The sequence below is a fragment of the Gadus morhua genome, chromosome 5 (genome assembly GCF_902167405.1).
Source record: "Gadus morhua chromosome 5, gadMor3.0, whole genome shotgun sequence".
NCBI lineage: Eukaryota > Metazoa > Chordata > Actinopteri > Gadiformes > Gadidae > Gadus > Gadus morhua.
The window spans coordinates 22,532,409-22,544,908 of NC_044052.1; the positions used below are offsets into that span (position 1 = coordinate 22,532,409).

The following is a 12,500-nucleotide window of genomic DNA, read 5'->3' on the forward strand; positions in this document are numbered from 1 at the left end:
CACATCTCATCATCTCATCATCTCATCATCTCTTCATCACATCATCTCATCATCACATCTCATCATCTCATCATCTCATCATCTCATCATCTCTTCATCACATCATCTCATCATCTCATCATCACATCTCATCCTCTCATCTCATCATCACATCATCACATGTCGCGATAGAGAGGAGAAGAGGACCAATTGTGACTCCTCTCCCTCATCCCTCCCCTCCCCTCCCTCCCCCTCCCCGCCCCCCTGCTAAACCTCTCCTCTGTGGTGTGTGTGCGTCCCTCTCCCTTCTCCCTCCTCTCCCTCATCCCTCCCCTCTCCCTCTCCCCCTCCCTCCCTACCCCTCCCTCCCCCCCCCCCCCCCCCCCCCCCCCGCCCCCCTGCTAAACCTCTCCTCTGTAGTGTGTGTGCGTCCCTCTCCCCTCGTTGCGGGCTGACGGGCTGATATCACACCTGACGCTGAGCCAGGTACTGTATTACACACTGCCGTGCACGCTTCCCGTGCACGCTCCCCGGCGCACGCTCCACAGCGCGGCATAATTACTGCGGTAACCATGACAACGGCCCGGCCAGGAGGAGCGGGCTAATCACAGTTATCTCCGTCGGAGGTGACGGAGTGCTCACCTCTGCTCTGCTCGGAGCGGCGCGCGCGCGTGTGTGTGTGTGTGTGTGTGTGTGTGTGTGTGTGTGTGTGTGTGTGTGTGTGTGTGTGTGTGCATGTGTGTCTGTGTGTGTGTCTGTGTGTGCGTGCTTGCGTGTGTGTGCGTGTGTAGAGTTCAGCGCTCCGAGGTGTCACCTTTCCCCCATCGCCGTGGTGACAGGTGTCGCCGTGTTGCGAGCAGCGAACACGTTGAATAATTAGCGTGTGTGTTTATGCATGCAGCCCGCCGTGTGTGTGAACACGCCCAAAATATGTTTATAGAGTTTTCACACACACACACACACACACACACACACACACACACACACACACACACACACACACACACACACACACACACACACACACACACAGCTTACATACAGAAGCACTGCCCTAGCGTTAGACATGCCGCTCTTTTCTGCCCCCGGATCTGCCTTTTGCTGCCCCTCCAGCTATGAGAACGGTTCACATCTTACAGGACCCCTGTGTGTGTAGCGGCATCCGAAATGTTGAGAACTGATAAACAGTGAATTGTTTAGTTCTATCTGACAGTACTGAACCTTGAGCTCACCACCGCTACCAGCTAATAAAGTTAGCATACAGCCCTGCGCATTTAGCGTATCAATATTATGTTTGTATACAGTATATATATCATGTATATCAGGGGTTTTCAAAGTGTGAGAGAGTGAGCCCCCCCTCAGAGAAGAAATTTCAGCTGAGCCCCCCCCCCCCTGGATTACTTTCTTCTGAGACCGCAGTTCATTTGGCTTCCTATCAAAAAACTCTTGGTCTCAATATGACGCCTGAGTCGACATGGTCTCATACCGTCATTAGCTAGCACCTCTTTGCAAACCACACACTGTGGCAGTGGAGCATCTTCAGATCCAGTCCATGAAAATCCCAAGTTTAAATATTCATGGTCATACTTTCTTCTTTTTTTGCTTGCCCCAGACTCTGTCTCCTTACTCACTGTAGCTTTAGATACTAAAAACCGATCCATTTTGCTAAAGTTAGCCAGCAATATTATTTTCTAGGGCTGTCCCCGACTCTGAATTTTCTGAGTCGAATCAGATCTGCCTTTTCAGTCCAGAGATTCGAGTATTCGGCGGGGTTTGTTTACTATGGTGACCTAAATTATTATAAGCAACTGAAAACGATGCCGGTTTGAAACTAAAACTGTGATTCTGAAAAAAGTATAAATGCTATAAAAATTCCGTTTCGATAGTATTGAAGATACAAGTGTGTAGATTTGTTTAATGGTTTGAACGATGGTAAACGGTTGAAAAAGGAATGAGTTACGATGTCTAGAAGTAGGTGTATCAGAATGGCCAGACGTCTTCAATGAAAACAGCTGAAAACGAAGCGGTATGAAACTAAAACTGTGATTCTGAAGAAATTCTAAATGATATCGAAATTCTGTTTAGATATTATTGAAGATACAAGTGTGTAGATTTGTTCAATGGTTTGCACGAAGATAAACGGTTGAAAATTGATTTAGTTATGTTACTTCTACAGTTGAAGTATGACTGATGATTTGAATCATCGACTTTCAGGGGTTTTTCGGGTTTATTTTTTTCTCACGTCGCGCCCCCCCTGAAGAACTCTGGCGCGCCCCCCCCAGGGGGGGGCGCCCCACAGTTTGAAAACCCCTGATGTATATCATAGCATTATATGTACGTAATGCATTTGTAAAGTAGTTTTAGAATGTATATATTGTGTAGTATTATATATATACAATATATCTATATGATGTATACATAATGTGTGTTTTGTATATTTATGATGTATATATATGATATATATATGGTGTATATATATTATATATGTTGTGTATATGATACGTATATGTTGTGTATATATTATGTACATTTTGTGTATATATAATATATATGTTGTGCATATATTATGTATATGTATATATAATGTATATATTTTGTATAAATAATGTATATGTTGTGTATATGTTGTGTATATATGATATATTTATGATGTGTATTTAATGTATATATTGTGTATATATAATGTTTATGTTCTCACCACATTCTCCTGAACTTGATGGTTGGATACGGATATGCTGACAGAAACTTCCTCTGCAGAGAAAAAACACAACATCTGTACTACATTATGACATTACGTACCTGTACTGTATTCACAGTACTGGTGAATACAATACCAGTACTGTATTCACAGTACTGGTGAATACAATACTAGTACTGTATTCACAGTACTAGTACGTACTGTAGTTGTGTGTATTAGTACTATGAAACGGTAGTTCTGGTACATAATGTGTGTATAAGTACTATGTATTGGTAGTACTGGTACGTACTGTGTGTATTACTACTATGTATTGGTAGTACTGGTACGTACTGTGTGTATTACTACTATGTAGTGGTAGTACTGGTACGTACTGTGTGTATAAGTACTGTGTATTGGTAGTACTGGTACGTACTGTGTGTATTAGTACTGTGTATTGGTAGTACTGGTACGTACTGTGTGTATTAGTACTGTGTATTGGTAGTACTGGTACGTACTGTGTGTATTAGTACTGTGTAGTACTGGTACGTACTGGGTGTATTAGTACTGTGTATTGGTAGTACTGGTACGTACTGTGTGTATTAGTACTGTGTATTGGTAGTACTGGTACGTACTGTGTGTATTAGTACTGTGTATTGGTAGTACTGGTACGTACTGTGTGTATTAGTACTGTGTATTGGTAGTACTGGTGCGTACTGTGTGTATTAGTACTGTGCATTGGTAGTACTGGTACGTACTGTGTGTATTAGTACTGTGTATTGGTAGCACTGGTACGTACTGTGGCCCTGGGAGACTCCTTTAGAGATGGCGGGCATGAGGCCGTGCTGGATGGCCATCTCCCACATCCTGGAGACCTCCCCGCCTCCTCCCGTTACCTAGGAGACCACACGTCAGCAGCCTGCAGTCCATCAGCAGCCAGCTGATCTAGGCTTGTGTATCATGTATTCTATCTAAGCATGGCCTATGTCATAGAATAGCATACTAGAATAAGGCTCTAACTGAAGTTCAAACTAGAGCTCTATAATTGGTATGTAACTAGTCTAACTAGAGTTCTAACCAGAGGCTTCTCAAAATAAGTAGTCACTAGTCAATAGTTCTATACTAGAGTTCAAACTAGAGTTCCAGCTAGAGTTCTATCTAGATTTCTAACTCAAGCTCATTCTAGAGTTCTATCTAGAGTACTAATGAGAGCTCACTCAAGAGTTCTAACTAGAGGGCAAACTAGAGTTCTAGCTAGGGTTCTATCTAGAGTTGTAACTAGAGTTCTAGCCAGAGTACTAACTATAGTTCTAACTAGAGTTCTAGCCAGAGTTCTAGCCAGAGTTCTAACTAGAGTTCTAACTAGAGTTCTAGCTAGGGTTCTAACTAGAGTTCTAGCTAGAGTTCTAGCCAGAGTTCTAACTAGAGTTCTAACTAGAGTTCTAACTAGAGTTCTAGCTAGGGTTCTAACTATAGTTCTAGCTAAAGTTCTAGCTAGAGGTCTATCTAGAGTTCTAGCCAGAGTTCTAACTAGAGTTCTAGCCAGAGTACTAACTATAGTTCTAACTAGAGTTCTAGGCAGAGTTCCAACTAGAGTTCTAGCTAGAATTCTAGCTAGAGTTCTAACTAGAGTTCTAGCCAGAGTACTAACTATAGTTCTAACTAGAGTTCTAGCTAGGGTTCTAACTAGAGTTCTAGCTAGAGTTCTAGCTAGAGGTCTATCTAGAGTTCTAGCCAGAGTTCTAACTAGAGTTTAGCCAGAGTTCTAACTAGAGTTCTGACTAGAGTTCTAGCCAGGGTTCTAGCTGGGGTTCCAGCTAGAGTTCGAGCTACAGTTCTCTCTAGGGTTCTCTCTAGGGCTCCGGCTAGAGTTTGGTGTCGAGCGCTCACGAGGACGGCGCCCCCGGCCCCGTCGCTGCGCGGGCCGGTCTCCCCCACGTAGTACACCAACGCCGCGGTGACGATCTCGAAGCAGTGGGGGTTGGAGCCGTCCTGCAGCAGGCAGAGCGTCTGGGCGGGCTGCAGGGACAGGATCTCAGACAGAGGGATCTCCTGTAGAGGAGGAGAGGAGGGGAGGGGAGGGGAGGGGGGGGGGGGGGGGGGCGGTCAGAGCACCACACTGGGGAGGCCAGCTCAGACTGACAGAAATAGCCCGAGCCAAAAGGATCATCTGAGATGGAGCCTCTTTGAAACACGCTCAGGAGAGAGCGAGCTCCCTGCCAGAGACGGTTGGACCGGATCCTGGAAGCTGTTGAAGTGTCCCTCGGACAGAGATGAAATGTTGAGAACTAATAAACAGTGAATTGATTATCTAACCTGTCCTCGGACAAGTGGACAAGTTTAAACATTCCCTCCCAGGTTATACTGTCTGCCTGTTTTAATGAACCTTCACAGGTTATACTGTCTGCCTGTTTTTAATGACCCTTTACAGGGTTCTAAAGTCTGCCTGTTTTTAATGCCCCTTCACAGGTTATACTGTCTGCCTGTTTTTAATGAATGACTGTTGGGAGGTGGGAGGGCTGACCTTGTAGTATTTACTGCCTGTATCGTTCTGGAACAACGTGATGCATTTAGTGTCCAGGCGCCAGTAGTGCCTCTTCCTCTAGAATAGAGAGGAGGAGGAAGAGGAGGAGAGGAGAGGAGGAGGAGGAGGAGGAGAGGAGAGGAGGAAGAGGAGGAGAGGAGAGGAGGAGGAGGAGGAGAGGAGAGGAGGAGGGGAGGAGGAGGAAGAGGAGGAGAGGGGAGGAGAGGAGAGGAGGAGGGGAGGAGGAAGAGGAGAGGAGGAGGGGGGGAGGAGGAGGAGGAGGAGGAGGGGGGGAGGAGAGGAGGAGGAAGAGGGGGAGGAGGAGGAGGAGAGGAGGAGGAGGAGGAGGGGGGGAGGAGGAGGAGGAGGAGGAGGAGGAGGAGGACGAGAGGAGGAGAGGAGGAGGAGGAAGAGAGGAGGAGGAGGAGGAGGAGGAGGGAGAGGAGGAGAGGAGAGGAGGAAGAGAGGAGGAGGAGGAGGAGGAGGAGGGGAGGAGGAGGAGAGGAGGAGGAGGAGGAGGAGGAAGAGGAGGAGAGGGTGAGAAATAAGAAATCAATCAATAACGTGTTTTAGGTAAACATTAATGTGAAGTTGCAACAGACATCCACACAGACAACAGCAAGACAGACAGGCAGGCAGACAGACAGCAGACAGACAGGCAGACAGACAGACAGCAGACAGACAGCAGACAGACAGCAGACAGACAGCAGACAGACAGACAGCAGACAGACAGCAGACAGACAGACAGACAGACAGACAGGCAGACAGACAGACAGGCAGACAGACAGACAGACAGCAGACAGACAGCAGACAGACAGACAGACACGCAGACAGACAGCAGACAGACAGACAGCAGACAGACAGACACGCAGACAGTTAGACGGACAGGCAGACAGACAGACAGATAGAAAGATAGACAGACAGACAGACAGGCAAGTAGACAGGTACCATGGTATCCTTGCTGGTGTAGTGGACCATCCACCCCTCCTTCACCACATTGCTGCTCTTCCTCTTGGTGTGCTTCACTGATTGGACGACGCGCATCAGAGGAATGTTGTTACTGGTGGACGGACTGCAGGGGGCGGGACCAACATGCCAAACTCAGCAGGGAAGAGAGGGCAGCAGAGACGACCACAACAACAGCGGTGTGTGTGTGTGTGTGTGTGTGTGTGTGTGTGTGTGTGTGTGTGTGTATGTACCTGATGGCTCTATTGGAGTCCTCCAGGTCAGGGTCCTGGAGGTCGCAGAGGTCACCAGGCCCCACCCCTAGCTGGAGCCCCGCCCCCTCTGAGGTCATTGCATCCTCCATGTCGTCCAATGGGCTCCCCCCGCGCTCCCCATCCTGGTCGTCAAGGCAACCCGCCTCCATGACAACGTCTGACTCCGCCCCCGGGCTGAGAAGCTCTGGAGAACGCAAAGACAAGTCAGACAGACAGGTCAGACAGACAGACAGACAGACAGACAGACAGACAGACAGACAGACAGACAGACAGACAGACAGACAGATAGACAGACAGCTTGCCTCCGTTCCTGGTCACCTCTCCGAGGCAGTTGTGGGGTACTTTTGGGGCACATCTCTTGTGGCAGTTGAATTTACAATCTGAGAGAGACAGACAATCGTTGGATTTAATCATTTATTTACCCTTTCTTGAAACAAACTTTGACGTTCAATTCTTTATATTTTTCCAGCAGTAACAGAAGTATGTGCCGCATTCCCAACATTCTCTGGAGCGTTGCCAAGCAACAAGTTATTAATTAGCTTGACAAAACAACACTGCAGGCCCTGTCTGAAGAGCAACTAGGTACTTCAGTTACTCGATCATTTATCTACTAGTTATCTTTACATTGCAGGCCCTGTGTGAAGAGTAACTGGTTACTTTATTTACTAGTTACCCTAGTAACTAGTTATCTTTTAGCTACAGGCCCTTTCTGAAGATGAGTTACTTACTTTAGGTAGGAGTTACTTTAGTTTTAGAGTTACATTTCCACTGCCGGCCCTGTATTATACGTGCCATGGTTGCGCTGGATGGATTGGATGAAATCGCTATTGAAACAACCTGGAATTTCAACTCTACGCCTGCCCCTGACCAGGCGTAGAATTTATGCCTGGTCTTAGTGAAAAGAAAGCTAAGCCCAGTTGGTGCAACCGGCGTAACGGTAGGTCGGACTTAGAACGCCAAGTTACAACCAGGCGTAGTTAAGCCCAGGCTTACGCCCAGTTGGTGCAATGCAGCCCTGGAGAGTATTAGTTACTTTAGTTACTAGTTATTCTAGTTACTAGTTACCTTTACACTGCGGGCCCTGTCTGAAGAGCAATAGTAACTTTAGTTACTAGTTACCGTTACACTGCTGGCCCTGGCTGAAGAGTGTTAGTTTCTAGTTACTTTCGTTACTAGTTATAGTTACCTGTACACTGCTGGCCCGGTCTGAAGAGTGTTAGTTACTTTAGTTACTAGTTTCTCTAGTTTCTAGTTACTCTAATAGTTACCTTTACATTGCTGGCCCTGTCTGAAGGATTCTAGTTACTTTAGTTTCTTTGGTTACTTTAGTTACTAGTTATAGTTACCTTTACACGGCTGGCCCTGTCTGAAGGGTTCTAGTTACTTTAGTTACTTTGGTTACTTTAGTAACTAGGTATATTTACCTTTACACTGCTGGCCCTGTCTGAAGAGTGTTGGTTACTTTAGTTACTAGTTAATCTAGTCATAGTAACCTTTACACTGCTTGCGCTGTCTGAAGAGTGTTAGTTACTTTAGTCACTAGTTACTTTAGTTACTAGTTATAGTTACCTTTACACTGCTGGCCTTGTCTGAAGAGTGACAGTTACTTTAGTTACTAGTTTTGTAGTTACTAGTTGCTATAGTTACCTTTACACTGCTGGCCCTGTCTGAAGAGTGTTAGTTGCTTTAGTTACTAGTTGCTATAGTTACCTTTACACTGCTGGCCCTGTCTGAAGAGCCCCTTCAGCAGCTTCTTGCAGTGCTGGCACACGGTGGGCCGGGTGTAGGAGTGGATCAGGAAGCTGTGGGGCACTTTGACCTTTGACATGAGCAGCTTGTCTAGCTCGATGGGCCGGCCCACGTACGACTGGGAGCTGGAGCGGCGCTCGCGGCTGGGGAAGTAATCCGATTGGCCCTTCTGATGGGAGGTCACAGGGAATAGGAAGTTGGAGTCTTTTTTCTCCTCCGTGAACAAAGTGGCGGGATGTTTGGGAGAGGACTGGCCTACCTCCAGACCCGGGCTGACTGGAGACTGGGCGGAGATTGAGAGACAGATGTGGGTCATGGTTCCGTCCTTGGAGCCTTAAGGTCTGATTATGGTTCCACGTCGACGCAACACAAGGGGGTTCACGGACCCGTTACATCTTTGCGGACCCTCCTTGCGTCCACCACAAGGGCCTGACGTGCGCCTCCCAAAAATAGTAACCTTGCGTCGAGGTGCAAGGGCTGTGATTGGTCCACTCACTAAAACCGAAGGTTCACGACTGCGTTTAAGCGTCTGCGTGCTCCTTATGTTGCGTCGACGTGGAACCATAACTTAGCCTTTAGTGATAGCCCTAAACATGTACTGCTGGCACTATTCCCCAGCCACTATATATTTCGCGCGGTCGGTTGCATGCTAGTACAATCTCGCTCCACTGTACACTATAGCCATGTTTACTGTAGTACTATTGCTCTTACGGTATTCCTTAGGTCTGTGTTAATAATATAGAATGTGCAGCATGTAGCAGCTCCTAGCTCATAATAAAGGATGTGCTAGGGGCTACATGTAGCAGCTCCTAGCTTATTATAACTTATGTGCTAGGAGCTAGATTTAGAAGCCACTAGTTCATAACAATGGATGCAATAGGAGCTACTTTCAGCGACTCCTAGCTCATAATAAAGGATGTGCTAGGAGCTACATATAGCGGTTCGTAGCTCACAATAAAGGATGTGCTAGGAGCTACATATAGCGGTTCCTAGCTCATAATAAAGGATGTGCTAGGAGCTACATATGGCGGTTCCTAGCTCTTAATAAAGGATGTGCTAGGAGCTACATATACGGTTCCTAGCTCATAATAAAGGATGTGCTAGGAGCTACATATGGCGGTTCCTAGCTCTTAATAAAGGATGTGCTAGGAGGTACATATAGCGGTTCCTAGCTCATAATAAAGGATGTGCTAGGAGCTACATATGGCGGTTCCTAGCTCCTAATAAAGGATGTGCTAGGAGCTACATATAGCGGTTCCTAGCTCATAATAAAGGATTTGCTAGGAGCTACATATAGCGGTTCCTAGCTCCTAATAAAGGATGTGCTAGGGGCTACATGTAGCGGTTCCTAGCTCATAATAAAGGATGTGCTAGGGGCTACATGTAGCGGTTCCTAGCTCATAATAAAGGATGTGCTAGGGGCTACATGTAGCAGCTCCTAGCGCAGTACTGACCAGTAGCGCATCATCCGGGTAACAGTTGGTGGGGGAGGGCTCAGCTGAAGGGGGGCGTGTCCCTGCAAACAGGTTGGCCCCGCCCCCTGTCAGAGAGACGTTGGAGAGCCGCCTCCTCCTGAGGCCGCTGCAGTTGTTGGGGATCTTGAAGGCACAGCGCTTATGGTAGTTCAGCCCACAGCCTGGGCGAGAGACATGGAGAGGGGGAGAGGGGAGTACACTGGGTCAATAAGGTTTAACGTAAAACGTTCTGGAAAAAAACATAATACTAACGTTAATAATATTATTGGTAATGCTGACTTTTTCCTTATCACATGAACAATTTGAACATGAATAACGCTAATATTCCTATATGTATAATATGATTGATAATACTAGTAATATTACTTATATTATATTATGCATATTAATTCAATGATCTTATAATGATATAATAATCGAAGAACAATGTCATTATTATAATGAATAACAATGATATCATTATTATAATGAAGAATAATGATATCATTATTATTCATTATAATAATGATATCCTTATGACTGCGGACTCCGTCCTCCCAGCAGCCCCCACAGCGTTTTAAATGACCCCTGATGATAAGGACCAGGCCCGGCTCTGGGCATAGGCAGTATAGGCCAATGCTACGGGCGCATCCATCCGCCGGGGGCCCCGAATTTTTTATTGTTTTTTATGCTGTATTCATCTAACTTTAACTTCAATGTTTATATTTCTTAATACCAGTAGTTATGTCGAAATAAATATTAGAAAACATAACATAACAAAATAAAAGAGCGCCCTCCATTCCCCCCCCCCCCCCAAGGGGTAAGGGGCGCCAGCAAAAATCTTGCCTAGGGCACCAAATTGGTCAGAGCCGGCCCTGATAAGGACGCTACGAACCTTCACACTTGAGGCCCTGCCGCACCAGCCCCCACAGCATCTCCCCGCAGTGGTCGCAGAAGGCCGGCGCGCGGTACGAGTGGACGAACAGAGCGTGGGGCCGGATCTGGAAGTCCTCCACCGTCGCAGAGCCTAAAGATACAGAATCAATACATGATCAATAATATAACCAATACATATTTCTCCACTGTAACAGACCCTGTCCATCGGTCCGGGGACAGCGTCCATACATAATCAATACATGATCAATAATAACCAATACATAGTCCTCCACTGTAACTAACGTTGGGGATCAGTACATGATCAATAATAATAACCTATACATAGTCCTCCACTGTAACAGACCCTGTCCATCAGACCGGAGACAGCGTCCATACATAATCAATACATGATCAATAATAATAACCTATACATAGTCCTCCACTGTAACTAACGTTGGGGATCAGTACATAATCAATACATGTTCAATAATAACCTATACATAGTCCTCCACTGTAACTAACGTTGGGGATCAGTACATGATCAATACATGATCAATAATAACCAATACAGAGTCCTCCACTGTAACAGACACTGGTGATCAGTACATAATTAATACTTGATCAATAAAAACCAATACATAGTCCTCCACTGTTACAGACAATGAAAATCAATATATTGCCAATACATTTTCACCACATGATCAATAGTGATCAATACGCAGGACTGTAACAGACACACTTGCCAAGGCAGCAGGCTGAACTAAAACAAGCGCTGTGCCTTTAAGACAGAAACAGACACTTGATTGTGTATATTGTCAATACATAATCAATACATGATCAATAATAACCAGTAAATAGTCTACTACAAAGCAACCATCGAAACATCAATAAATGATCGATATATACACATATCATCAATACACTGGCAAAATAATACATCTTGTCATGTGTGTGTGTGTGTGTGTTTTAGGGATCGACCGATACCGATTTTTTTTAGGGCCGATACTGATTTTTTTTCATCCGCCTTAGCCTATAACCGATACGCCGATACCGATTTTCTTGAGCCGATATTCGGAGCCGATAATACCCTGGAGATCCAGAGTTCTCGCGAGAGCACAATTTGAATTTGCTCAGCGAGTCACTCTGGGAACAAGCAATATAACTCGTGTATATTCTTGGCCTCCCCTGGCCCAGAACATTAACCAATCACATTGATGTTTCAGTTATAGGCGGGCCAAAAGCGTTGCTGTTTTACCGACGGGATACGGCCCCTTGTATTCTTCTGATTGGTCATGGTGTTGTCCAATGTGTGTTATCCAGGGATACTTTCACAGCATGCTTGGTGCCGCCCCTCGAGTTGGGCCGTTTTCATTACTCGTTGCCAGACCCTACAGCTCTCTAGATGTGGGTCTGGATTTCCAGCCTAAGCCTCCCTCAATTTACATCATAAAAATGACAAAATTATGGTAACAAATGTTACAATGTGAACATTTATTGAACTGTCTGTAAATCACGGCAAGAAAAAAAGGAGCGTATGGAGCGTAATTCAAAGTGCATTCCCTCACATGAACAGGAGCTAGGCTAACGTATCTCTGCAAGTCAATGGGAGCGGCTAACACATGCCAACCCAGAGAACCTTCCGGACGCAGTGATGAAGAACTCGTCTGAACCTCCCAGACCTGAATCAGACCCTGGTCCAGCAGCAGACATCCTGCCTGCACTCCTGATCCAAACCTCGCCGGCAATAAACGGCTCACATTCCTACTGCCTTCCAAACTACAGTCAAGTTTTTGGATCCTATTTTACTTTCTGTGCTCTGACAACTTAAATGCATTCCATGCCAATAAATGGAGAGAGAGAGAGAGAGAGAGAGAGAGAGAGAGAGAGAGAGAGAGAGAGAGAGAGAGAGAGAGAGTGAGAGAGAGAGGGGAGAGAAAACAGAGAGGGGAGAGAAAACAGAGAGGGGGGGTATTTTGGTTTGCAGATGGAGCGTTTCATGAGGCTGTAGCTTTGGCAAAGCATCA

General features: G+C 46.0%; 1 protein-coding gene across 1 annotated transcript in view; it reads right to left on the minus strand.

Annotated features, from left to right (window-relative positions):
* prkd1 (protein kinase D1) overlaps positions 1-12,500 on the minus strand; it is a 31,715-nt gene that overhangs the window by 10,089 nt on the left and 9,126 nt on the right. Inside the window, exons 3-12 of the mRNA XM_030356356.1 lie at positions 10,496-10,627; positions 9,601-9,782; positions 8,108-8,429; positions 6,700-6,777; positions 6,377-6,581; positions 6,126-6,249; positions 5,178-5,255; positions 4,544-4,705; positions 3,453-3,549; positions 2,678-2,730 (exon numbers count right to left, since the gene is read on the minus strand). Coding sequence (XP_030212216.1) covers positions 2,678-2,730; positions 3,453-3,549; positions 4,544-4,705; positions 5,178-5,255; positions 6,126-6,249; positions 6,377-6,581; positions 6,700-6,777; positions 8,108-8,429; positions 9,601-9,782; positions 10,496-10,627 — 1,433 coding nt within the window. The remainder of the gene's footprint in view (positions 1-2,677; positions 2,731-3,452; positions 3,550-4,543; positions 4,706-5,177; positions 5,256-6,125; positions 6,250-6,376; positions 6,582-6,699; positions 6,778-8,107; positions 8,430-9,600; positions 9,783-10,495; positions 10,628-12,500) is intronic.